This window comes from Balaenoptera physalus (assembly GCF_965194825.1).
Source record: "Balaenoptera physalus genome assembly, chromosome: 15".
Lineage (NCBI taxonomy): Eukaryota > Metazoa > Chordata > Mammalia > Artiodactyla > Balaenopteridae > Balaenoptera > Balaenoptera physalus.
The window spans coordinates 44274073-44300286 of NC_138894.1; the positions used below are offsets into that span (position 1 = coordinate 44274073).

The 26214-nt window shown below is 36.1% G+C and overlaps 1 protein-coding gene across 29 annotated transcripts in view; it reads left to right on the forward strand.

The window, feature by feature from the left end:
• WDPCP (WD repeat containing planar cell polarity effector) overlaps nucleotides 1–26214 on the forward strand; it is a 420975-nt gene that overhangs the window by 89420 nt on the left and 305341 nt on the right. For all 29 annotated transcript variants that reach the window (XR_014253957.1, XR_014253958.1, XM_082426596.1 and 26 more), the window contains exons 2-5: nucleotides 3861–3945; nucleotides 23580–23627; nucleotides 24478–24522; nucleotides 26057–26127. Coding sequence is in view for 27 of the 29 variants with exons in the window: in XM_082426596.1 (XP_082282722.1) it covers nucleotides 3885–3945; nucleotides 23580–23627; nucleotides 24478–24522; nucleotides 26057–26127 (225 nt within the window). In the remaining 2 variants the exon portion in view is untranslated. The remainder of the gene's footprint in view (nucleotides 1–3860; nucleotides 3946–23579; nucleotides 23628–24477; nucleotides 24523–26056; nucleotides 26128–26214) is intronic.

The window sequence follows — 26214 nt, forward strand, 5'->3', positions numbered from 1 at the left end:
TTTTAACTGGTGGCATTCTTGAGTAAGATGCAAGGCCTTCAAAGGTCTGTGTCTTTCAAAAACCTGCACGGTGTAAAAGATGGCAAGACATTTTGAGGACTAAAAAGGTTATTGATTTGGTCCCCTCCCACCATGTCCATCTAGTAATTACAGATTTTTACAAATGTTAAAAAATTTACTCCATTAATTCTTTTTAACTTTATATCGTCTTATTAGCAGATACTTGAAGTTCAGAGGAAAAGAAGGATGAATAACCCACATTTGACTATCTTTTGCCTGCCTGCTAATGCATGACCCTGCAAAGCCTCCTCCTTAATCACACATATTTTGGGGAGCCTGCAGGAGTTGTCACATGTGTTCATAAATAAGTCGAATCATTTACTAATGGACACTGGCCATTTCCTTCTCACTTGCCTCACTTGCTAGACCTGCTCCATCAACTCGTTATTGCTGCCGCCGTGTCTACTTTTGCTGGGTGTGGATCCCACTTTGTCTGGATACCACCACTCTGAGTACATTAATGCGAAGGGCTACCAGTCCTGCTTACGTTCTACTGGGCACCAACCCCAATGGCTACTTCACGACCCTTAAACCAAATATTCCAGGGGCTGCAGGAGTCCTTTATAGAGCAGAATGTTTCTCTTCTTTTCCTCCTGTTATTTTTTTATTTAGTGGGAAACTAGAGCAGCGTTGTTTATATACATCAGGGCATTTTTAGAACTAGCACGTGCATTTTTCTCAGTCCCCCCCCCCCCACCGCCCCGCCAATGAAACTACAAATGAGTCCTGTTTTCAAGTCCAGATCATAGACTCTACACTGTACTCTTCTCAGAATTTCCCCTTATGTCCAAGTGCAAAGGGTCAAGGGCTTTGTACTTGACATTTGACACCCTCCACAGACGTCAGTTTGCTTATTCTCCTCCAAACTCCATAATTTCTGAGTAGCTTGGGATTTTCAAACTTAGTAAAGATACACAGTAGACCTATTGGTTTTCAACTTAAAAGCTTCTCTGCCTCTTATAAATAATAGCCAGCATGGATTAAAAAGAAGCTATGATCCACTCTCCATTTCTGTTATCAGGGGAATGTTTTGACACATTCTTTATTATTAATTGACTTAAACTGAAAAATAACATTTCAAGTGCAGTTTTCTTTTGATATGTAAGTAAAAATGTGGCCTTCTGGCTTTGGCTATAAAATTTTTTCTCTAATTTGCGTGATGAAACCTTATTATGTAGCTACTAACAGGTAAACTTCAGCCTTGCCTTTGTCCGAATTGTCTTAAGTTCTAATTATTGGTATCTGAATCAACACTAAATTGAAGAATGTGAGTTTTTATTTTCTAATACTGTCTAGAAGTTGTGACTTTTAATGCTCAGTGTCAGAATAAGTAGGCACCTGTTTTATCACATCCTTTCTTCTCTATTCCTAGTGAAGTATTAATGCATTTGCGTGTCCTAAATCCGTACTTCCTCTGGCGTAGAAATTTCTCCACGTACAGATATTTTTCCTTCATAAAACCACTATTGTAAATACTTAGTCATTCATTCATTTCTCTCTATACAAGGTGAGATCATATTTAATACTTCTTTTGTTTTTTTCATATAAATTTGCGTAGTGCTAGACATTTGAGTAATAGCAGTAGCAAAAACAGCAGCAATAATAAGGTAATTGAATAAAGGTACCCTCAAAATAGTCTTGAGGTAAGTACTTTATTATACCCATTTTATGGCTGGGGGAACTTAGAAAAGTTAAGTAATTTGTGCAAAGTGAGTAAGCTGAGACGTTAGAATAAGAAGCCAGGCAGTTAGAGTCTAGAATCCACACATTAAGCTTAATAAATACAAAATTTATTTAATTTATTAACTGATTCTTTAAACAAACATTACAGAGCTCACCCATCCAAATGACTAGGCCGCCGTTTACATGTTGTAATACAGTAAGTATTTTAATTTAAAAAAAAGTACAACTATAAAGTAATAATTCTGAATAAGTCTCATGAAACTAACTGAAAGCAATTCCAAAGAACACAGCTTTGGAAATATTTTGAGTAATGGTAGCCTCACTAGAGTCACTCGCAAGTGACAACTCTGAAAGATAATACTCAGTTGAATTGAAAAATACAACTTAGCTTAATATCCCTTTTTCTCTACTGCCTACTGGTAAGGAATTGCATCCTTCGTAGTAATGAGCCCACAAGCTCTTCTACCCCATTTCTATATACAGTGACAGCCAGCTTCTGATTAGAGGAGGGCACATATGGAGGTCGAAGAGTCCTTTGTTTCATCTCTAACCTTTTAAGGCACTTTAGTACAAGGAAGAGAGTGAATTCAGATCAGTCCAAAATTTACTGTTTATTATAGCCTGTTTTTTGCTACCCTTTTCAACTTCATTTTTCTATCATTTTCCACCAGGCATCTTGATCTACCACTGACCTTTTACTCAAACTGCTGTGTACACCCTCCCTACACCTCTGTATACCCCAAATCAGTAAGTGTGCTGTGGTTGCCAGCACAGACTGAAACCAGAGATTTCAGATTTGTTCAGATTCAAAGCCTGCCTCCACTACCTGCTGGTTATATGTCTTTTCTATACCTTGGTTTCCTCATTATAGGAGTAATGGTACTACTTCAAAGAGTAGCTATAAGGATTGAGTTAATACATACAAAATTTTAGAAGAATGCGTGTCACAGTGTAGGTGCGTAGTAAGTATTATCTGTTGTTATCATCATCATTTTTATCATCATCATTTAACTGGTGAAGTCTTATGCTTCTTTGAGGTCCTGCTGACATTTTACAACTTGTCTGTAGCTTTCTCAGAGCCCTGCTATTCCAAGCAGGGTTGAGCCCTTCTTTTATGCTGTGAAATTGTTCACTCTGCCATTTCAATAATTAGTACACTGTGTCTCATTAGTTGAACATGCATCTGATTCTTGATGATTGTAAGTGCATTGAGGTCAAATGTAAAGGTGAAGGAAGGACCAACAAAATTTGTATTATGTCTAAAATTATTTTGGATTATCACCCATATGAATAGTATGGGAAGATATTTTTAGTCACTCCGAATGTTAAAGAAGCTGAGCGCTTCTTCCTCCATATGAAAGATGTCTTAAAATATTTTTCAAGCGTTTTTTGTTATTCAGAAGTTTGTTGGAAATAATAAAAGAAAGTGTTAATAATATCCATCACTAGCCCCTGCTGTTAAAGCTGGGAGAAAATATAAGATGTACATTATTGCTCTCTCTTTTTTTTAACGCAGGTAGAGTAGACTCTCTGGATCTATCACGACATGCAGATTAACAAACTAATCTGAATGCTAATGTGGTTTCACACAGTTTACTTCTAAGTAAATATGTTTCCTATAATAATAACTATATATCATTTACCTTTAAAATTCCACTTTAATTAGCCTGTTAGTATGTGGGAGATTGTGAATATTTGCTCTGTATATTAAAGATAGACTACAAAATGTGTTTGTACTTACTAACTACATAACAGATGTTTCTTTTCCTTAAAAATATTTTTTAAAAATGCTTAAATGCTAAATAATTCTAAATATACCCAGAGCCTTAAAAATCAAACGTATATTATTGGAAACCCAAATATATATATTCTTCTTACTACATTTCTCAATGTGATGACATACTAAATCTAGGAAAAGAAGTGCTTTTTTTCCTTTTTCTAGAGTTCATTTCTGGGTAGATAACTAAGGATACATTAAAGTGTGTTTATTCTAATGAACTGTATCTCAAATATCAGTAGCGGCAAGTGATTCTTTTTATTATTTCTAAGGGATCTTGGTTTTATTGGCAATAGAAGATAATTAATTGGCACCTCTTCTTAATTATCTTTTTAAACAGAACAGAGATTCCTTCTGCCATCAGATGTCTTTCTGCTTGACTGAACTGCACCTGTGGTCTTTGAAGAATACCTTACACATTGGGGGTAAATAAGCTCTGGATTAATTTCAATATTTTTCAAATATAAGTTACAACAATATAAATAAGTACTAGCAAAGGTTAGAGCCTAGATTCTCCAGCTGGAATTGCATTTTCTTTATACTTAATGAAAAATTGGCTAGTGTATAGTAATTTCTTTTAGTTAACTCTGCTTATTTTTTTTCAACTTGAGTTACATTTTCTGCTTTGAACATTAATTTTATTGGCCTAATATCTGTTTCCTCTTAAGATACACAAATGTTCCATTTTTTCCTAGGTTTGTTCATAATAACTGATTTATATTCATAAATATTTGCAGGCTTGCTAATGGTAAATGCATTTCTATTTGATATTAAAGTAATATTTCAAACATACAGCTAAGAGGTACAATTCTATTCATTTAAAAAATATATATATATTTATTTATTTATTTTTGGCTGTGTTGGGTCTTCGTTTCTGTGCGAGGGCTTTCTCTAGTTGCGGTGAGTGGGGGCCACTCTTCATCGTGGTGCGTGGACCTCTCACTATCGCGGCTTCTCTTGTTGCAGAGCACAGGCTCCAGACACGCAGGCTCAGTAGTTGTGGCTCACGGGCCCAGTTCCTCCGTGGCATGTGGAATCTTCCCAGACCAGGGCTCGAACCCGTGTCCCCTGCATTGGCAGGCAGATTCTCAACCACTGCGCCACCAGGGAAGCCCTACTCATGTTTTTTGAATATCACATTTTTGGGAGAAGAGAGTAATATAAATGTGTTTTAACAATGTTTATTAGTATTTCAGGATAAAGTATGTATCATTAGGAAACATGTTTTAAAAGAATCTTTTCCTTTCTGAGTATTTAAAGCAACTCTTGTATTTAGGAGGACAGATTTATTTACATGTCTTTAGCATCATTACTAAGAAAATGGTTTACCTTGCAAAGCATTATTTCTTTATATCAAATATATAATTACAGATGATGTCATTATAATTTCATTAAGTTTAGCTTGCTTAAAATGCATAAGGATAGAATTTGAAGTTAAACAGGGTGGACTTAACACCCATTTGCTTCCTTCCCTGATTCTTCTAAAATGAGAGTTAATGAATTACTATTAAAAAGATATAGAGCACTGGAGCCTGCAGGCTTTTTGGTCGGGATAATGGCAGACTTCAGGAGGGCTCATGCCAAGGAGTTCTTCCCAGAACTTCTGCTGACAGTGTCCTCGTCCCCGCAGTGAGCCACAGCTGTGCCCCGCCTCTGCAGGAGACCCTCCAAAACTAGCAGCCGTGTGGCTGACAGGGTCTTGGTGCTCTGGCCTGGTGTCAGGCCTGAGCCTCTGAGGTAGGAGAGCCGAGTTCAGGACATTGGACCACCAGAGACCTCCCGGCCCCATGTAATATCAGTCGGCAAGAGCTCTCCCAGAGATCTCCGTTGCAACACTAAGACCCAGCTCCACCCAACGGCCAGCAAGCTCCAGTGCTGGATGCCCCATGCCAAACAACTAGCAAGACAGGAACACAACCCCACCCATTAGCAGAGAGGCAGCCTAAAATCATAGTAAGTTCACAGACACCCCACAACACACCACCGGATGCAGCCCTGCCCACCAGAAAGACAAGATCCAGCCTCATCCACCAGAAGACAGACACCAGTCCCCTCCACCAGGAAGCCTACACAACCCACTGAACCAACCTCACCCACTGGGAGCACATACCAAAAACGACGGGAACTATGAACCTGCAGCCTGAGAAAAGGAGACCCTAAACAAAGTAAGTTAAACAAAACGAGAAGACAGAGAAATATGCAGCAGATGAAGGAGAAAGGTAGAAACGCACCAGACCAAACAAATGAAGGGGAAATAGGCAGTCTACCTGAAAAAGAATTCAGAGTAATGAAAGTAAAGATGATCCAAAATCTTGGAAATAAAATGGAGAAAATGTAAGAAACGTTTAACAAGGACCTAGAAGAACTAAAGAGCAAACAAACAATGATGAACAACACAATAAATGAAATTAAAAATTCTCTAGAAGGAATCAATAGCAGAATAACTGAGGCAGAAGAACGGATAAGTGACCTGGAAGATAAAATAGTGGAAATAACTGCCACAAAGTAGACTAAAGAAAAAAGAATGAAAAGAATTGAGGACAGTCTCAGAGACCTCTGGGACAACAGACCTCAGAGACAGCATTAAACCCACCAACATTCGAATTATAGGGGTCCCAGAAGAAGAAGAGAAAAAGAAAGGGTCTGAGAAAATATTTGAGGAGATTATGGTTGAAAACTTCCCCAACATGTGAAAGGAAATAGTCAAGTCCAGGAAGCTCAGAGAGTACCATACAGGATAAATCCAAGGAGAAACACATCAAGACATATTAATCAAACTATCAAAAATTAAATACAAAGAAAAAATATTAAAAGCATCAAGGGAAAAACAACAAATAACATACAAGGGAATCCCCATAAGGTTAACAGCTGGTCTTTCAGCAGAAACTCTGCAAGCCAGAAGGCGGTGGCAGGACATATTTAAAGTGATGAAAGGGAAGAATCTTCAACCAAGATTACCCAGCAAGGACCTCATTCAGATTTTCCAGAGAAATCAAAAGCTTTACAGACAAGCAAAAGTAAAGAGAATTCAGCACCACCAAACCAGCTTTACAACAAATGCTAAAGAAACTTCTCTAGGCAGGAAACACAGGAGAAGGAAAAGACCTACAAAAACAAACCCAAAAGAATTAAGAAAATGGTAATAGGAACATACATATTGATAACTACCTTAAATGTAAATGGATTAAATGCTCCAACCAAAAGACAGAGACTGGCTGAATGGGTATAAAAACAACACCCGTATATATGCTGTCTACAAGAGACCCACTTCAGACCCAGGGCCACATACAGACTGAAAGTGAGGGGATGGAAAAAGATACTCCATGCAAATGGAAATCAAAAGAAAGCTGGAGGAGCAATTCTTGTATCAGACAAAATAGACTTTAAAATAAAGACTATTACAAGCGACAAAGAAGGACACTACATAATGATCAAAGGATCAATCCAAGAAGAAGATATAACAGTTGTAAATATTTATGCACCCAATATAGGAGCACCTCAGTACATAAGGCAAATGCTAACATCCATAAAAGGGGAAAACAACAGTAACACAATCATAGTAGGGGACTTTAACACCCCACTTTCACCAATGGACAGATCATCCAGAATTAAAATAAATAAGGAAACACAAGCTTTAAATGACATTTTAGACAACATAGACTTCATTGATATTTATAGGACATTACCTCCAAAAACAACAGAGTACAGTTTATTCTCAAGTGCTCATGGAACATTCTCTAGGATAGATCATATCTTGGGTCACAAATCAAGCCTTGGTAAATTTAAGAAAAGTGAAATCGTATCAAGTATCTTTTCCGACCACAGTGCTATGAGACTAGATATCGATTACAGAGAGGAAACTGTAAGAAATACAAACACATGGAGGATAAACAATACGCTACTAAATAACCAAGAGATCACTGAAAGAATCAAAGAGGAAATCAAAAAATACCTAGAAACAAATGACAATGAAAACACAACGACCCAAAACCTATGGGACACAGCAAAAGCAGTTCTAAGAGGGAAGTTTATAGCAATACAATTCTACTGCAAGAAACAAGAAAAATCTCAAATAAACAACCTAACCTTATACCTAAAGCAATTACAGAAAGAAGAAAAAAAGACCCAAAGATAGTAGAAGGAAAGAAATCATAAAGATCAGATCAGAAATAAATTAAAAAGAAATGAAAGAAATGATAGCAAAGATCAGTAAAGGTAAAAGCTGTTTCTTTGAGAAGATAAACAAAATTGATAAACCATTAGCCAGACTCATCAAGAAAAAAAGGGAGAAGACTCAAATCAACAGAATTAGAAATGAAAAAGGAGAAGTAATAGCTGACACTGCAGAAATACAAAGGATCATGAGAGATTACTACAAGCAACTATATGCCAGTAAAATGGACAACCTGGAAGAAATGGACAAATTCTTAGAAAAGCACAACCTTCCAAGACTGAACCAGGAAGAAACAGAAAATATAAACAGACCAATCACAAGCAGTGAAATTGAAACTGTGATTAAAAATCTTCCAACAAACAAAAGCCCAGGACCAGATGGCTTCACAGGCGTATTCTATCAAACATTTAGAGAAGAGCTAACACCTATCCTTCTCAAACTCTTCCAAAACATAGCAGAGGGAGGAATACTTCCAAACTCATTCTACGAGGCCACCATCACCCTGGTACCAAAACCAGACAAAGATGTCACAAAAAAAGAAAACTACAGGCCAGTATCACCGATGAATATAGATGCAAACATCCTCAACAAAATACTAGCAAACAGAATGCAGCACCACACTAAAAGGATCATATACCATGCTCAAGTGGGGTTTATCCCAGGAATGCAAGGATTCTCAATATACGCAAATCAATCAATGTGATACACCATATTAACAAATTGAAAGAAAAAAACCACATGATAATCTCAATAGATGCAGAAAAAGTTTTCGACAGAATTCAACACCCATTTATGATAAAAACTCTCCAGAAAGTAGGCATAGAGGGAACCTACCTCAACATAATAAAGACCATATATGACAAACCCACAGCCGACATTGTTCTCAATGCTGAAAAACTGAAACCATTTCCTTTAAGATCAGGAAAAAGACAAGACTGCCCACTGTCGCCACTGTTATTCAACGTAGTTCTGGAAGTTTTAGCCACAGCAGTCGGAGAAGAAAAAGAAATAAAAGGAAATGAAATCGGAAGAGAAATAAAACTGTCACTGTTTGCAAATGATGTGATAGTATACATAGAAAATCCTAAAGATGGCACCAGAAAACTGCTAGAGCTAGTCAATGAATTTGGGAAAATAGTAGGATACAAAATTAATGCACAGAAATGTCTTGCATTTCTATACACTAATGATGAAAAATCTGAAAGAGAAATTAAAGAAACACACCCATTTACCATTGCAACAAAAAGAATAAAATACCTAGGAGTAAACCTACCTAAGGAGACAAAAGATCTGTATTGAGAGAACTATAAGACACTGGTGAAAGAAATTAAAGATGATACAAACAGATGGAGAGATATACCATGTTCTTGGATTGGAAGAATCAACATTGTGAAAATGACTATATTACCCAAAGCAATCTGCAGATTCAATGCAATCCCTATCAAACTACCAATGGCATTTTCCACAGAAATAGAAGAAATTTCACAATTTGTATGGAAACACAAAAGACCCCGAATAGCCAAAGCAATCTTGAGAAAGAAAAATGGAGCAATCAGGCTCCCTGACTTCAGGCTTCCTGACTTCAGACTATACTACAAAGCTACAGTAATCAAGACAGTATGGCACTGACACAAAAACAGAAATGATAGATCATAGGAGCAGGATAGAAAACCTAGAGATAAACCCATGCACATATGGTCACCTTATCTTTGATAAAAGAGGCAAGAATATACAATGGAGAAACGACAGCCTCCTCAATAAGTGCTGCTGGGAAAACTGGACAGCTACATCTAAAAGAATGAAATTAGAACACTTCCTAACATCATACACAAAAATAAACTCAAAATGGATTAAAGACCTAAATGTAAGGCCAGACACTATCAAACTCTTAGAGGAATACATAGGCAGAACACTTTATGACATAAATCACAGCAAGATCCTTTTTGACCCACCTCCTAGAGAAATGGAAATAAAAACAAAAATAATCAAATGGGACCTAGTGAAACTCAAAGCTTTTGCACAGCAAAGGAAACCATAAACAAGACGAAAAAACAACCCTCAGAATAGGAGAAAATATTTGCAAACGAAGCAGCTGGCAAAGGCTTAATCTCCAAAATATGCAAGCAGCTCATGCAGCTCAATATCAAAAATACAAACAACCCAGTGCAAAAATGGGCAGAAGATCTAAGTAGACATTTCTCCAAAGAAGGTATACTGATTGCTAACAAACACATGAAAGGTTGCTCAACATCGGTAATCATTAGAGGAATGCAAATCAAAACTACAGTGTGGTATCACCTCATACCGTTCAGTATGGCCATCATCAAAAAATCTACAAACAATAAATGCTGGACAGGGTGTGGAAAAAAGGGAACCCTCTTGCACTGGTGGTGGGAATGTAAATTGATACAGCCACAATGGAAAACAGTATGCAAGTTCCTTAAACAACTAAAAATAGAACTACCATACGACCCAGCAATCCCACTACTGGCCATATACCCTGAGAAAACCATAATTAAAAAAATCATGTACCACAATGTTCATTGCAACACTATTTACAATAGCCAGGACATGGAAGCAACCTAAGTGTCCATCTACAGATCAATGGATAAAGAAGATGTGGTACATATATAGAACGGAATATTACTCAGCTATGAAAAGAAACGAAATTGAGCTATTTGTAGTGAGGTGGATGGACCTAGAGTCTGTCATACAGAGTGAAGTAAGTCAGAAAGGAAAAATAAATACCGTATGCTAACAAATGTAGATGGAATCTAAAAAAGAAAAAGGTTCTGATGAACCTAGGGGCAGGACAGGAATAAAGGCGCAGACGTAGAGAATGGGCTTTTGGACACAGGGAGGGAGAATGGTAAGCTGGGACGAAGTGAGAGAGTAGCATCTACATATATACACTACAAAATGTAAATAGATTGCTAGTTGGAAACAGCTGCATAGCACAGGGAGAGCAGCTCGGTGCTTTGTGACCACCTAGAGGGGTGCGGTAGGGATGGTGGGAGGGAGACGCAAGAGGGAGGGGATATGGGGATATATGTATACATAAAGCTGATTCACTTTGTTATACAGCAGAAACTAACACAACATTGTAAAACAATTATACTCCAATAAAGATGTTTTTTTTTTTTAAAAAAAAGGGTATAAACCCACAAGGACTGAGAGACTAGGAGAGGAGACAATTTCTGTTGAATAGTTTTTGGAAGGGACGGAGAAGTTACCAAAGGTTAAAAATCTGAATATCAATTGTCTATGGAGAATTCCACTGACAACCAATTTGGGTCTCAAAACTCTAGAGAGGTACAGATATTTGAGGAGTCAGGTACTGTGGAAGGGTAGGGTTGTGGCATGGGGTGATAAGAAAGGGAGTTGAAAATCTATGTACAAAGCAGTGAGATACTTCTCATACTGTGGAAATACTTAATTTAGGGAGGTTCAAAACTAGCTGTAGTGCAAGAAGATGGGAGAGGTGCTGAACTGAAAACTGGAATGAAGTGAAAGCCTACATACTAATGGGTGAGGGCCTCTTAATCCTTTTAGAATCAGATTAATCTTAATTTGAGAATGTCACAGGCAGCTGTACACTTTCCAAGAAAGAAGAAGCTTAGGGGCTCCTCTCTGGAGAGACTGCATGGCCCCAGAGAGAAGCCCTATCTACCTTGATTTCTGAGGTGGTCCTCTAGTGAAATACGCTGGTCCCTGAGTGGTCAGTGAAGCCCAACAGTTGGCAAGCATTGTTCATGTTGAGCTCTCTAGTGCCTCACGTTAAAATATGAACAGCAAGAAAGCAAATATAGATGTTTCGGAAACATTTGAAAACTATATTAATCTTGCGGAAATTAAAAATAAGTAGCAGAAAAAAACTTTTTTAACTCAAAAGAGTAAAAGAAATTGTGTCGGAAAATAGAAAAAAAAACAAGAAAATGAACTTATTTCACTGCTGGCAAAAGTATGAATTGGTCCTGCCTCTTAGGGAACAATTTGGCCTCATCTGGTATAGTTGATGATGTATGTTGCCTACTGACCAGTAATTCCACTCCTAGATATGTGAAAGCCTTGATAACTTTTGCACCAGGAGACGTACAAAAATGTTCGTAATAGTACTGTTTGTAATGCAGGAAACTAGAAACCATTCAAATGTCAATCAGCTGGAGAATGGATAAATGTATGCAACAGTGAAAGTGAATGAATTACAGCTGCATGCAGCAACATAGATGAATGTCAGGAATATGATATAGGGCAAAAAGTTTAAAAAGTAAGTGCAGAAGAGTACATACAGTATGATTGCGTGCAGAGGAAGTTCAAAAACAGCAGGCTAAATTAAATAATGTATTGTTTCAGGAGACAAATATATGTGGTAATACTATAAAGAAAATTAGATTACATAATTTAGTATAGCTCTGAGAAAGAAGGGAGTGGAAGTAAAATAGTAAAGGGCACAGAGGAAGTAAAAGATAATGTTCTTGGGGGAGGGTTCAAGATGGCAACATAGGAAGATCCTGAACTCACCTCTTCCCACGAACACAGTAAATTTAACTACATATGGAAAATGGATGAATAGAGCCTCTACAACAAAAGGTAAAAGGACAGCATTGAGATAGGTAGGAGAGAGAGAGAGACAGTCTTGCCAAGGGAAAAATCCACATCCCAGCCACAGTAATCCACAATTGGGAGGGATAAAAAGGTACAGATCTTTTCTCTGAGCTGTGAGGGATTCAGGTTCCACGTCAGGCATCCCAACCCCTAGATCCTGCACAGGAAAGACAAGCGCCCAAAATACCTGGCTTTGAAAACCAATGGGGAATATGTCTGGGAAAATTATAGAACAGTAGGGAACAGAAAACCCACTCCTAAAGGGTGTGCATGCAAACTCACTTGACCTGAAAACCAGCACAAAAACACCATACTGAGAAGCACATGGACCATAGCTGAAGGGGACCCACTTACTAATCTTGAAGCATCTGCCAGAGAGGCAGGAACCAACTGAGACACTCCCTGGGAACTGAGACACTGGCCAAAGCATTTTTGCAATTTCAGGCTACCTTCATAGTTCTAGTGCAGGTGAGCACCATTTTGAAATATTCCCTCTAACCTTTTAGAAAGGAGAGGGAGAAATAGAAAGGACTTTAGAAAGGACTGGGAAAAATAACTGATTTACTTAATACATAGAAATAAACACAGAGACTTAGGCAAACGAGACAGAAATATATTCCAATCAGAAAAATATGACAAAACCTCAGAAAAAGAGCTAAGCAAAATGGAGATAAGCAATCTAGTGTATAAAGAACTCACAGTAATGATTATAAAAATGCTCACTGAGCTCTGGAGAAGAATGGATGAACACTGTGAAAACTTCAACAAAGATATAGGAAATATAAGAAAGTAATAAACAGAAGTTATAACTGAACTAAAGAATATGCTAGAGGGGTTCAACAGCAGACTGCATGAGGTAGAAGAATGAATCAGTGGGCTAGAAAACAGAACAATGGAACTCACCCACACAGAGCAACAAAATGAAAAACATTTTAAAAAGTGAAGATACTTTAAGAGACCTTTGGTACAACATCAAGCAGAATAATATTTGGACTATAGGGGTCTCAGAAGGAGGAGAGAGAGAGCAAGGGCTAGAAAAATTATTTGAAGAAATAGTGGTTGAAAACTCCCCTATTTGGGGAAAGGAAACAGACAGGTCCAGGAAGCCCAGAGAATCTGAAGAAGGTGAACCCAAAGAGATGCACACCAAGACACATTATAATTAAAATGGGAGAGGTTAAGGGTAAAGGAAGAATCCAGAAAGCAGCAAGAAAAAAACAACTAATTATGTACAACGGAAACCCCATAAAGGCTATGAGCAGAAATTTTCAGCAGAAACTTGACAGGCCAGAAGGGAGTGGCATGTCATGTTCAAAGTGCTGAAGGAAAAAAACTTCCAACCAAGGATTCTCTACCTAATGAGGTTATCATTCATAATTGAAGGAGAGATGAAGAGTTTCCCAGATAAGCAAAAACTAAAGAAATCTGTTACTGGCCCTACAGGAAATGTTGAAAGGACTTCTTTAATTTTAAAGGAAAAGAAATGGTACTAATTAATAATAAGAAAATATACAAAAGTAAAAATCTCACTAGAAAAGGTAACTATATAATAAAGGTAGTGGATCAATCACTTTTATAAGGCAAGCATGCAGGTTAAAAGACGAAGTAAAACTAACTAAAATTACAATAATTAGTTAAGGGATGCATAAAATAAAAGATGTAAAATGTGTCAATGAAAGTATAAAATGTTGGGGGGATAAAAAGATAAAACTTTGGAATGTGTTCAAATTTAAGTTGTTACCAACTTAAAACGGGCCACTATTTAAATAGGATGTTACATGTGAACTTCACTGTAACTACAAGGAAAAAATTATAGTAACTACACTAAAGAAAATGAGAAAGGAATCTAAATGTAATGTTAGAGAAAACTACTAAAGCACAAGGGAAGAGAGAAAGAGAAGAAAAAAGGAACAGAGAACTTCAAAAATAGCCAGAAAACATTCAACAAAATGGAACAATTACGTACTTACCAATTATTACTTTAAATGCAAATGGACTAAATTTGCCAATCAAAAGTGGCTGAATGGATAAAAAAAGAAGACCCATCTGTTGGTTACCTACAAGAGAACTACTTCTCTTGTAATTCTTGAAACACACAGACCTAAAGTGAAGAGATGGAAAAAGATATTCCACGCAAATGGATGTGAAAAGAAAGCTGGATTAGCTATACTCATATCAGACAAAATAGACTTTAAAACAGAGACAGTAATAAAAGACAAAGAAGGGCATTACATAATGATAAAGGGGTCTATCCAGCAAGAAAATATTAACATTTATAAATGTATTTGCACCCAACAGCAGAGTACCAATATATATTAAGCAAATAATAACAGACTTACAGAGAAAAATTGAAAGCAATACAATAATACTAGGGGACTTTAACACCCCATTTACATCAACAAATAAATCATCCAGACAGAAAATCAATACAGAAACATTGGACTTAAATGACCCATTAGTCCAGATTGACTTAATTGATAAATATAGAACATTCCATTCAAAATCAGCAGAATACACATTTTTCTTAAGTACACATAGAAATATTCTCCAGGATAGATCACTATTAGGTCATAACACAAGTCTCAGTAAATTGAAGAAGACTGAAATCACATTAAACATCTTCTTTGGCCACAGTGGTATGAAACTAGATATCAATCACAAGGAAAAGGCCAGGAAAAAACATAAAAAGGTGGATATTAAATAGCATGCTACTGAGCAACCAGTGGGTCATCAAAGAAATCAAACAATACCTAGATACAAATGAAAACAGAAATATGTCATATCAAAATCTATGTGATGCAGCAAAAGGAGTTCTAAGAGGGAAAGTCATAGCAATATAGGCCTACTTCAAAAAGCAAGAGAAATCCCAAATAAACAATCTAACTTTACACCTAAAGGAACTAGAAAGAGAAGAACAAATGAAGCCCCAATTAGTAGAAGGAAGGAATAATGAAGATCAGAGTAGGAATAAATGAAATAGAGACTAAAAAAAAAAAAAAAAATGTAAAGATAAGTGAAACTAAGAGCCGGTTCTTTGAAAAGATAAACAAAACCGACAAACCTTTAGCTAGAATAACCAAGGAGAAAAGAGAGAGGACTCAAATAAAATCAGAAATGAAAGAAAAGTTACAGCTGATACCACAGAAATGCAAAGGATCATAAGAGACTACTGTGAACAATTATACACCAACAAATTGGACAGCATAGAAGATAAATTCCTAGAAAGATACAATCCTTACAGACTGAATCATGAAGAAATAGAAAATCTGTATAGACTGATTACTAGTAAGGACATTGAAACAGTAATCAAAAGCCTCCCAACAAACAAAAATAGAGGACCAGACAGCTTTTCTGGTGAATTTTACAAAACAGAGATTTAATACCTGTTCTTCTCAAACTCTTCCAAAAAGTTGAAGAGGAGGGAAACATTCCAAACATTTTATACTACCAAAACCAGGCAAGGACACCATACAAAAAAGAAAATTACAGGCCAATTCTTGATGAAAATACATGTAAAAATCCTCAACAGAATATTGGTAAACCAAATCCAACAGTACATTAAAAGGACTGTGCACCATGATCAAGTGGGATTCAGGGATACAAAAATGTTTTATCACCCACAAAGCAATCAACATGATATATCATATTAACAAAATGAAGGATAAAAATCATACAATTATCTCAATAGATGCAGAAAAAAATCTTGGACAAAATTCAACATCCATCTATGCTAAAAACTTACAGCAAAGTTGGTATAGGCAGAATTTACCTCAACATAATAAAGGCCATATATGACAAACCCAAGCTGACATCAGTGGTGAAAAGCTGAAATCTTTTCCCTTAAGATCAGGAATAAGACAAAGATGTCTATTCTCACCACTTTTATTCAACATAATATTGGAAATCCTAGCCATAGCAGTTAGGTGAGGAGAAAAAAAGGTATCCAGATCAGAAAGGAAGAAATAAAACTGTCACTATTTGCAGATGACATGATACTATATAGAGATAACTCTAAAGACTCTGCCAAAAAAATGGTATAACTACTAAATGAATTTAGTAAAGTGAAGTGCAGTAAAAGAGTTATGCCTATATAGATTCAGTGTAATCCTTACCAAAATTCCAATGGCACATTTCGCAAAACTAGAACAAATAATTCTGAATTTTGTATGGAACCACAGAAGATCCCGAGTAGTCAAAACAATTTTAAGAAACAGTAACAAAGCTGGAGGTACTACACTTCCTGATTTCAAACTATACTACAAAGCTGTGGTAATCAAAACGGTATGGTACTGGCACAAAAACAGGCACACAAATCAATGGAACAAAATTGAGAGACCAGAAATAAACCCACTCATAAATGGACATTTAACTTATGACAAAGGAGCAAAGAACATAGTGTGGAGAAAGGATGGTCTCTTCAATGAATTGTGTTGGGAAAAGTGGATAGCCACATGGAAAAGAATGAAACTAGACCACTGTCTTATACCATACAGAAAAATTAAGTGAAGATGGATTAAAGAGCTGAATGTAAGACCTGATATCTTAAATTCCTAGAGAAAAACATAAGTAGTAGGCTCCTTGACGTCGATCTTAGAGATGATTTTTGACATCAAAAGCAAAGGCAACAAAAGTAAAAATAAACAAGTGGGACTACCAAACTAGAAAGCTTCTGCACAGCAAGGGAATCCACCAACAAAATGGAGAAGACATTTGCCAATCATATATCTGATAAGTCCAAAATATAAACTCAATAACAACAACAACAACAACAAAAACTGATTAAAAATGGGCAGAGGATCAGAATAGACATTTTTCCAAAGAAGAAATACAGATGGCCAACAGGCACATGAAAAGGTGTTCAACATCACTAATAATAGGGAAATGCAAATCAAAACCGCAATGAGATACCACCTCACACCTGTTAAAATGGCTGTTATCAAAAAAACAAGAAATAACATTTATTGGAGAGGCTGTAGAGGAAAGGAAACCCTTACACACTGTTGTTGGAACTATAAATTTGTATAGCCACTATGGAAAAAAATACGGAGATTCCTCAAATAATTAAGAGTAGAGCTACCATATGACCCAGCTATTCCACTTCTGGGTATTTATTCAAAGAACATGAGAACAGTAATTTGAAAAGATATATGCACCCCCATGTTCATTGCAGCATTATTTACCATAGCCAAGACATGGAAACAACCTGAGTGTCCATCGATGTATGAATGCATATAGATGATGTGTTATATTTATACAATGGAATAATACCCTAAAAAAGAATGAAATCTTGCCCTGTGCAGCAACATGGATGGACCTTGAAGGTACTTTGTTCAATGAAATAAATCAGATGGAAAAAGACAAATACCCTATAATTTTTACTCCTATGTGGAACCTAAAAAACATAACAAAGGAATAAACAAAATAAAACAATAACAAACTCATAGATACAGAGATCAGATTAGTGGTTACCAGAGAGGAAGGGGATTAGGGGTTGGGTGAAATGGCTGAAAGGGGCAACTGTATGGTGATGTATGGTAACTAGACTTGTGGTGGTGATCACTTTGTAGTGTGTAAGATGTCGAATTTTAATGCTGTACACCTGAAACATATCTCTTTTTTAGATTTGTTGTTTATGTTTTTAATTTTACATATATTCTTGTGTTTTGTTTTTAAACATTACATATAATCTTTTATATTTATCCAATAATTAAAACAATTTAAAACCAAAAATGTTAAACATCATTTTCAGCATAAGACTTTTATTTAATAATAAATATACATTCAGAGAAAAACTCTGAGAGACAACAAAATGTTATTAATAGCTGTCTCCGAAGAATGGAAATACAGGAAATTAAACTTTTTTGTTCTTTCCTTATTTTCTCAATTTTATACAGTGAACACATTACTTTTATAATCAAGAAACCAAATTATATTGAAATATGTATAAATATGATAGAAAAAAGGAAATGAATGCTGTGACCAAAGACAGTAGTGCACAAAGGCCCCAGGGGGCAGTAAGATCTTCTGCCCCAACTGGATCTCCAGCAGGGCCTATCTATTCTCCCTGCTGGGGGCATTCTTCTCTTTGAACCCGCATGCAGTCATACTTCTTCTTTAGGGGACAGCTTTAGTAAGTCACCTAGAGAAGCCTTCCCTGCCATTTAGACTAAGTTAGTAACCCTCTTACATGCTCTCATTATGCTTGACATTTAAAGTATTTTTTGAATTGAGGTATAATTGACTTATTATATTAGTTTCTGGTGTACAGCATAATGATTTGATAAGTCTAGTTAACATCCACCACCATGCATGGTTACAGAATTTTTTCTTGCGATAAGAACTTTTAATATTTACTGTCTTAGCAACTTTCAAATATGCAATACTTTATTATTAACTATAGTCTCCATGCTGTACATGATATCCCCATGACTTGTTTATTTTATAACTGGAAGTTTGTACCTTTTGACCCCCTTCACCCATTTCACCCACCTTCCCCTTCACCCTCCTGACTCTGGCAACCAGTCTGTTCCCTGTATCTGTGAGCTTGTGTTTTGTTTGTTTTTAAGATTCTGCATATAAGTGAAGTCATATGGCATTTGTCTTTCTCTGACTTATTTCACTTAGCATAATGCCCTCAAGGTCCATTCAAGATGTCACAAATGGTAGGATTTCATTCTTCTGATGGCTTAGTAGTATTACATTGTGTATACATACCATGTCTTCTTTATCCATTCATCCATCGATGGACACTTAGATCTTGGCTATTGTAGATGATTCTGCAATGAACATGATATAATGGTACCTATATCTTTTTGAATTAGTGTTTTCATGTTCTTTGGATAAGTACCCAGAGGTGAAGTTGCTGCATCACATGATAGTTCTATTTTTAATTTTTTGAGAAGCCTCCATACTGTTTTCCATAGTGAGTGCACTGATTTGCATTCCCACCAACAGTGCTGAAGAGTTCCCTCCCCACATCCTCGACAACACTTGTTATTTCTTGTCTTTTTGATAAATGCTATTCTAATTTGAAGTAATCACAAACTTTTACAGAAAACTTGTTAGTACAGAGAATTTTTTTTCTTGAACCATTTTAGAGTAAGTTTCAGACCTGATGCCTCACCACCCCCAAATACTTTAGTGTGTATCTCCTATAGAAAATGTGTTGTCCCACATCATCTACATAACCATCAAAATCAAGAAATTAACAATGATAATAGTACTACCATCTAATACTCAGAGTTTCACCAATTGTCCCTCCAATGTCATTTTTTTATAGCAGATGGTTCTCGTTCAGAATTACATGTTTTTTTTTTAGTAAAAGAAGGTGTGAAGAATGAAAAATACTGAAAAGAGTTATGCATGATCAGGATTTTCTAAGACTGGATTGAATTTAGTTGGGTAAATGGATTTTATTAGGAACGGGCTAGAACAAGACTGGGTTTGGTTTCTCCCTCCAAAGTATTCTTGAAATTCTGCTTTTGACAACAGATTGTGTTAGTTTCTTTGCCTTTAAGTGACTTGTATTTGCTTTTGAGATCTTTTGTAACTTTGGTTAAGGAATAAGTATTGTCTCACAGTGACCTATGATCTTATTTGACCAAGTGTTTTAAAACTTTTTGACAAACTTCCCAAATATCAAATTTTAATTGTTTCTTTTGATTTCCAGCTAACTTTGGGGTACTTTAGAGGTCCCCTGAGGTATCTTAAAGAGAAATATTTAACTAGGATTATTTGGTATGTTAAGTTAAATGTAATCATTTGGAATTCTGGTTATTGTAACCAAGTTTCTTTATTGATTACACTATAATCAGATGTTTAACCATGGCTTTTAAGTCTTTTGTCATTTATAGATATTTTTGTACTCTGATGCTGTTACAAAAAGTGCTTCATCATCAAGGAGATTCATAGAAAGGCTATGGAAGCAGTTACAGCAGTTACACACCAAGATGATGGCTATGCGAGGATTACAGCCCATACTGACTTAAAACAAGGAGCTGTCCTGCCTCTGGGGCCCCTAGATCAGGCATCCAGAGATTTTTACTCCCTGACAGGCAGGGTCGACACCCCCCACTCAGCCCTGAAGCAGTTACAGAAGACGGACCATTGCCCTTCTGCTTCTCATAAGAATATGGGAGTAAAATATCTGAGGGGGGAATGAAACAGGAGGGAAGAAGGCAGGGCACAACCTTTGAAAGAATGACATAGCCCGAGGACATGACATAAACTGATTAGAACCAAATGGGTCCAAGATGGTGGACAAGTCAACTTCCACTAGACCTTGAGCCTCAGTATACGCTCACTGTAACACATCAGCATGCTAAATGACATGCCCACAGGCGCCATGACAGTTCCAAGACCAACCATAAGGATCAAAAAGTGGGTGGTGGCCCAATTCCTGGAAATCCCCGCCCCTTCCTGAAATAGCTGGAATAAGCCTCCCACTCATTAGCCTATGAGATTACCCACTCCTATAAAAACTGACAACCCAATACCCTGGTGCCTTTCTCACCTTCTGAGATCGCCCACACTCTGTCTGTGGAGTGTGTTTCTCTCTAAATAAATCCGCTTCTTACCTAAAAAAAAAAAAAAAAAAAAAAAAAAAAAAAGAATTACATGTTACATTTAGTTATTCTGTCTCTTTATTCTCTTTAATTCTGGAACAAATCTTTCATCTTTTAACTTTTTAAAATTTATTTTTTAACTTTTGTGACTTTAACACTTTTGAAGATTTTTTTACCACTTATTTTGTAGTATGTCTCTAAATTTAGACCATTGAAGTTTCCTCATAAGTAGGTTCAAATTATGCATATCTGGTGGGAATATACCAGAAGTGATGCTGTATTCTCAATGCATCCTAACAGGCGGTGCACAATTTCAATTCGTGTCTTTATTGATGATGTTCATGATCACTTGGTTAAGGTGATGTCTGCTAGGCTTCTCCACTGCAAAGTTACTTTCTTCTTTGGAATTAATTAGTATTTTGTAAGGGAGGTACCTTGAAAATATGTGAATATCTTATTTCTCATTAAACTTTAAATATATTTTTAATTTATTTTATCCCTATGGGCTCAGGTACTGTTTCAGTCAATGATTTTAATCCATTAGTACCATTATTTATTTTGACGTTTAAGTTGTCCCTGATGTGGCCAGTGGGACCCCTTGCAAGCTGGCTTCTCTGTCTTTGTGCCATGTCCCTGTCAACATTTGAGCATTTCCATTCTTTCTGGCACAACAGATCTTTCAGGCTCTTATTATACTTTCCCTTCCTCAGTGCTGGAATCAGCCAGTTCTCTAAGGAGCTTGGTTCCTTTTAGAGGAGAACAGTATCTAGAAGCCAAGGTGTGCTTTAGGTGTACTCATTGCTCTCGGAGTATCACTGCTCCCAAGTACTCTCAGTGGCCAGAGCTTAGGGAATGTATGTATGTATGCATACACACATACTTGCATCCGCATTCACTTCTGTATCTCAATATATCGAAAACCATGAGTTCATACCAGTACCTCAAATTCTAATCTATCACCACAGGGTTCATTCTAATGTTCTCTTTTTATATTTGTACTTCTCTCTTACTGGGAAAGCTGACGCTTCCATATCTTGATTTTATTTACTTAAAATCACCCTGTATGCAGACAGTCTTCTGTCTCTGTGGCAGTTCCCTTCCCTGCATGGATGTCCTTCTCACCCCATGTAGGTTCTGACACACTATGTTGGGCTACCCCTGTATGTGGATGTCCTCCTCACTTTATTCAGCCTCTAACACCCAACACGAGGCCATTGCTCCTATGAATGTGCTTCTCACCCTGCTAGGGTTCTGACATACTATGTCAGGCTGACTCTCCCAATGGACACCTTCCTCATCCAGCTTAGGCTCTGGCACTCCATGTGAGGTGGGTCTTCTTATGCGGATGCCTTTTTATTCCTGCTTCGGTTTTAAGAGCCCCACTCTGGGACAGATGCAGTAGGTCAGACTTGTGCATAGAATTCAGGACCCCTTATTATCCTCATAGTTCTATTCTAGAGTTGTAATACTTGGATGCATGGAATGATGGAATATTCATTATGTACACATATTCATTATGTACACAGGATATGGCCTGTGTACATAATGCATGTGGTTCTTGGATTTTTTAAGAATCTGTTTATTTAAAGTATTACATATGTATTGAAAAGTGTAAAGATTATAAAGATATGTTTTGAACTATCAAAAAGTGAACACAACCATAAAATCTTCACCCAGGTCAGGAAATAAAATATTATCAGTACCCTAGGAGCCCTACTCATGACCTTTCCCTGGCACGCCTTATTAGGTATCTTCAATATAACCAACAGAAATAAACTGCATTCTTTAAATTATATGTCCCAGTTAGTGGCATGATGAATAAAATAGAGCTTCAGTAAGTACGCATGATTGACTATTTTGAAAAACTATATTTGAAAAGTTAATTATAGCTTTTTTGAGGAAGTTTTATCGTTCAGTTTGAGAAAGTTTGCAGCAGTCAGTCACTAGGGGGCAGCCTGTACTGCTTCCATTTCTTTAGAAATAGTTGTATCCTTTTGTTAGTAACTAGAATTATTTTGCATGGAAGGAAACAAATGTTACTTCAAAGAAAGAAATATTTCACTATTCACAGATAGGAAGAAAGTGGATGCAATTATTTTGTTCTCCTGTAATTCAACTGCAGGAACGGATTCCATGGTTAAATCACTCTCAGCATCTTGGAAGCCTAGCTTTGCTTTTGTAACCCCAGCAGAGCATCTGAATTTGAAATAGTTTGGAAGGTTTTTTGAATCTAAACAAGCTTCAGATAATTTATCCACACCTTCCTCTAAACCTTTCTTTCTTTTCTGCAGATTTCCCCCAAATACCCTACTAGACTCGAGTTAAATTAGAGAAGAGAAAGCCACGGCTCAGAATTCTATCCACTGATTTCATTTGGCCTTGCTTAGTGGTAGTTTCTTTTGGTAGCACCCTGTGAAAAATATCAGAGGAAGCGTGAGAGAAAAAAGTTGGTCTTCCTTGATGTCAGTTCTTTACCACTTCTTTCCTCATGCCATTCTAGTTTTCTAACTGGACTGATAAACTATCCAGTTCCTGAATATCCCTAGAATAGATAAACCCATGTCCAGATACTTCTGAAGTATTTTATTTCCAGTAACATAAAGAGATTGTTTCTGCCCTCCTCCCTGCCCTACCGACCCTGCCGTACAGTATGGGTTGGCTTCTTATTCTCCATAACTTTTTACCATAATCTAATGTCATTTCTTCCTTTCTACAGATAGAGACATCGGGATCTACCAGTATTATGACAAGAAAGAGCCACCAGGTAAAGTATCTGTTCTACTAAAGTGATTTTTATAAGCTTTGTATTCTAAATTATAAAATACTGACTTGAAAACTCTGTTTTTATGAGTCTTAGATGAATTCTAGAATTTCAAGAAAGGTTACTCCAGTTCTTCAGAAAAATGCTGAGGTTGATATCTATTCTATATAAAATGAAGCAATATTGAGAAAATGCTATAGCAGAACCTGAAAATTTTCATTTTACTGCTGATTAGACTGATAACTGGACAGTCTATTCTCGTTTAGTTATCAGTGTCCCAGTAGAGGGCATTGTTAATGCATGGGTCCCACTAATGCTGGCCTCCCGGATCCTCACCTGATATCTGAAATAGGCATTTCTGAGTGAGTGATCAATTTTCTTTATCTGATTAATCCTGTTAATCCCAGAAGTTTCATGATGGGCCAAAAGGTCTTTCTAGCTAGAGTTACTTCCTGTTTTGGTCTCTGTTGAAGTGGGGCTTGTGTGGGCATCCTGTGTGCTTAGCTTGGTGGCTAATAGGCTGACTTCATGGTTCTGATGACAGACTGAAGCAGCTTCTGTTCTGGGCTCAGTTGCAGTTCTGTTCCCTATCTGATGAGATTGCAAACTCAGGATATTGGCCCACCTGTTGTGCTTTGTAAGCCTTTTCACTACAAATTTAGGAAATCTTCTATGAAATGAAAACATCCAAATTATGGCATTTTTCAACTGCCTTTTTTAAAGTTTAGCATAATTTATTAATCTCAGTAGCGTGTATAAATACATTATTTATGCACATATAAAAATATAAAGTATTATAATAAAATAATTTCCACTTTTTTTTTTTCCCATCTCTCCTCTGCCACAATATCAGCAACAGAGCATGGTAACTTAGAAGAAAAGCAGAAGCTGGCAGAATGTAAGTTTACTTTATATTCTTTTGGAATTATTATAAAACTGGAATTTTAATATCCCTGAAAAGTCAGTCTTAAAACATATTTTAAGCTTTCTGCACAAATAGAAAATGTTATTCCTTACAAATTTCTTATAAATTCCCATTGTTTAGGTACATAAACATGTGAATAAGAATTATATTGTTAGGAATATTTCATTTAGACCATTGAAATCTCTCTCCATTGTTTGGTGAGATATATGTTTCTGTAAACACAAATTTTCTTAATGAACCATATTTATATTATTTAATATATTTAAAATAAGTGTACCATGCTTAAATTCTGATAACATTTTACTATCCATATTATGCCTAAATTATTAATATGTTTTACCCATTGTAAGAAAATAAGATTTGTAATTATCAGTATTAGCATTTTATTCTCTTTAGTCTTTCCTGTTTTCAAATATATAAACGTGTTATATATGTAATATGGCTACAGTATAATGTGGTTGAAATATGACTGTTTTATTTGGAATATAGGTGGAGCTGAATATCCTACTTGTTCTCATTTTAAATGATCAAGCTAACATTTAATTTTTAAAAATACTGTATTAGTACCTGCAACAGAGATTTAAAACTTTTTACATATGCTCTGCACATCATAAATTATGTTTATAGAATGTCATTAATTTGCTTTAATAAGATATATAACAATTCTATAAAAATTTAAATGCCTATATATACTGTATATTATATGCACATACACACAAAACACATGTACACACGCATTTAGAATTATTTAGGAGAATTCAGAGATGAATTCGTTTTTGTGATGAAATAGATATCATTATAATGAATTTAACATTCTGTTAATTCTTTTAAACAGAACTATTTTTAGTTTGTCTTAGGCTAACATTGAGACTCTACTAAATAATTTTATCTTTTAATTTAAAACAAAACAAAGGCTTATCATTATTGAATTGTGGTGTAGATTTTAAAGAGAATTATTTTAAATAGAAAAGAGCACTGTTAGTGTCTAATCTGTTAAAACTTGGATTTCCCTCAAATTTGTCCTTAGTTTAAATGTGTGATGCTTAATTTTAAATTCATTTTCTCTGTGTTATTTTTTAAATTTTATTTCTTTACTCACTATATTCATTTACTCATAGGAATTTTCAGATCTGATAAGGCTACTTGCATAGTTTGGAATTTATTTTGGATTGAATCTTTAATTATTTATATGAAAATGTTACTTCTGTGGTAAAGAGTGGGTCATTTACTGTTAAGTGCTAGAGTCACAGGCCTAGGAAACTTTCCCAGGGATTCTCTGAGCCTTGTTAGTTGTCATCATAAAATTTTGATCAGGGAGATTGTTTTGTGGTAAAAATCCTGTTTTTATGACAGAGCCTTTCAAAAACTGTCATTTGATGATGGAAATGAAGCCTACTTCCTTTCAGTTAAGGAGGTGTTTTATTTTAATCTCCTAAGGCACATTGCTAAGCAGAGTTTCCTTTTTAAACCATGTTTAACTAACTGTAGTACACGTTTTGTTTGCCAGCACGAGATTTTCCATGGACGCTCAAAAACAGACGCCCAGAAAAACTTCGAGACTCACTCAAGGAGTTGGAGGTATCTTTCCAGAAGTTTCAAAAATGGCAACAAACAAATCTGTTTTAAAACATCTTTCAACAGCTTTAATTTTCATAAAGGATCAAC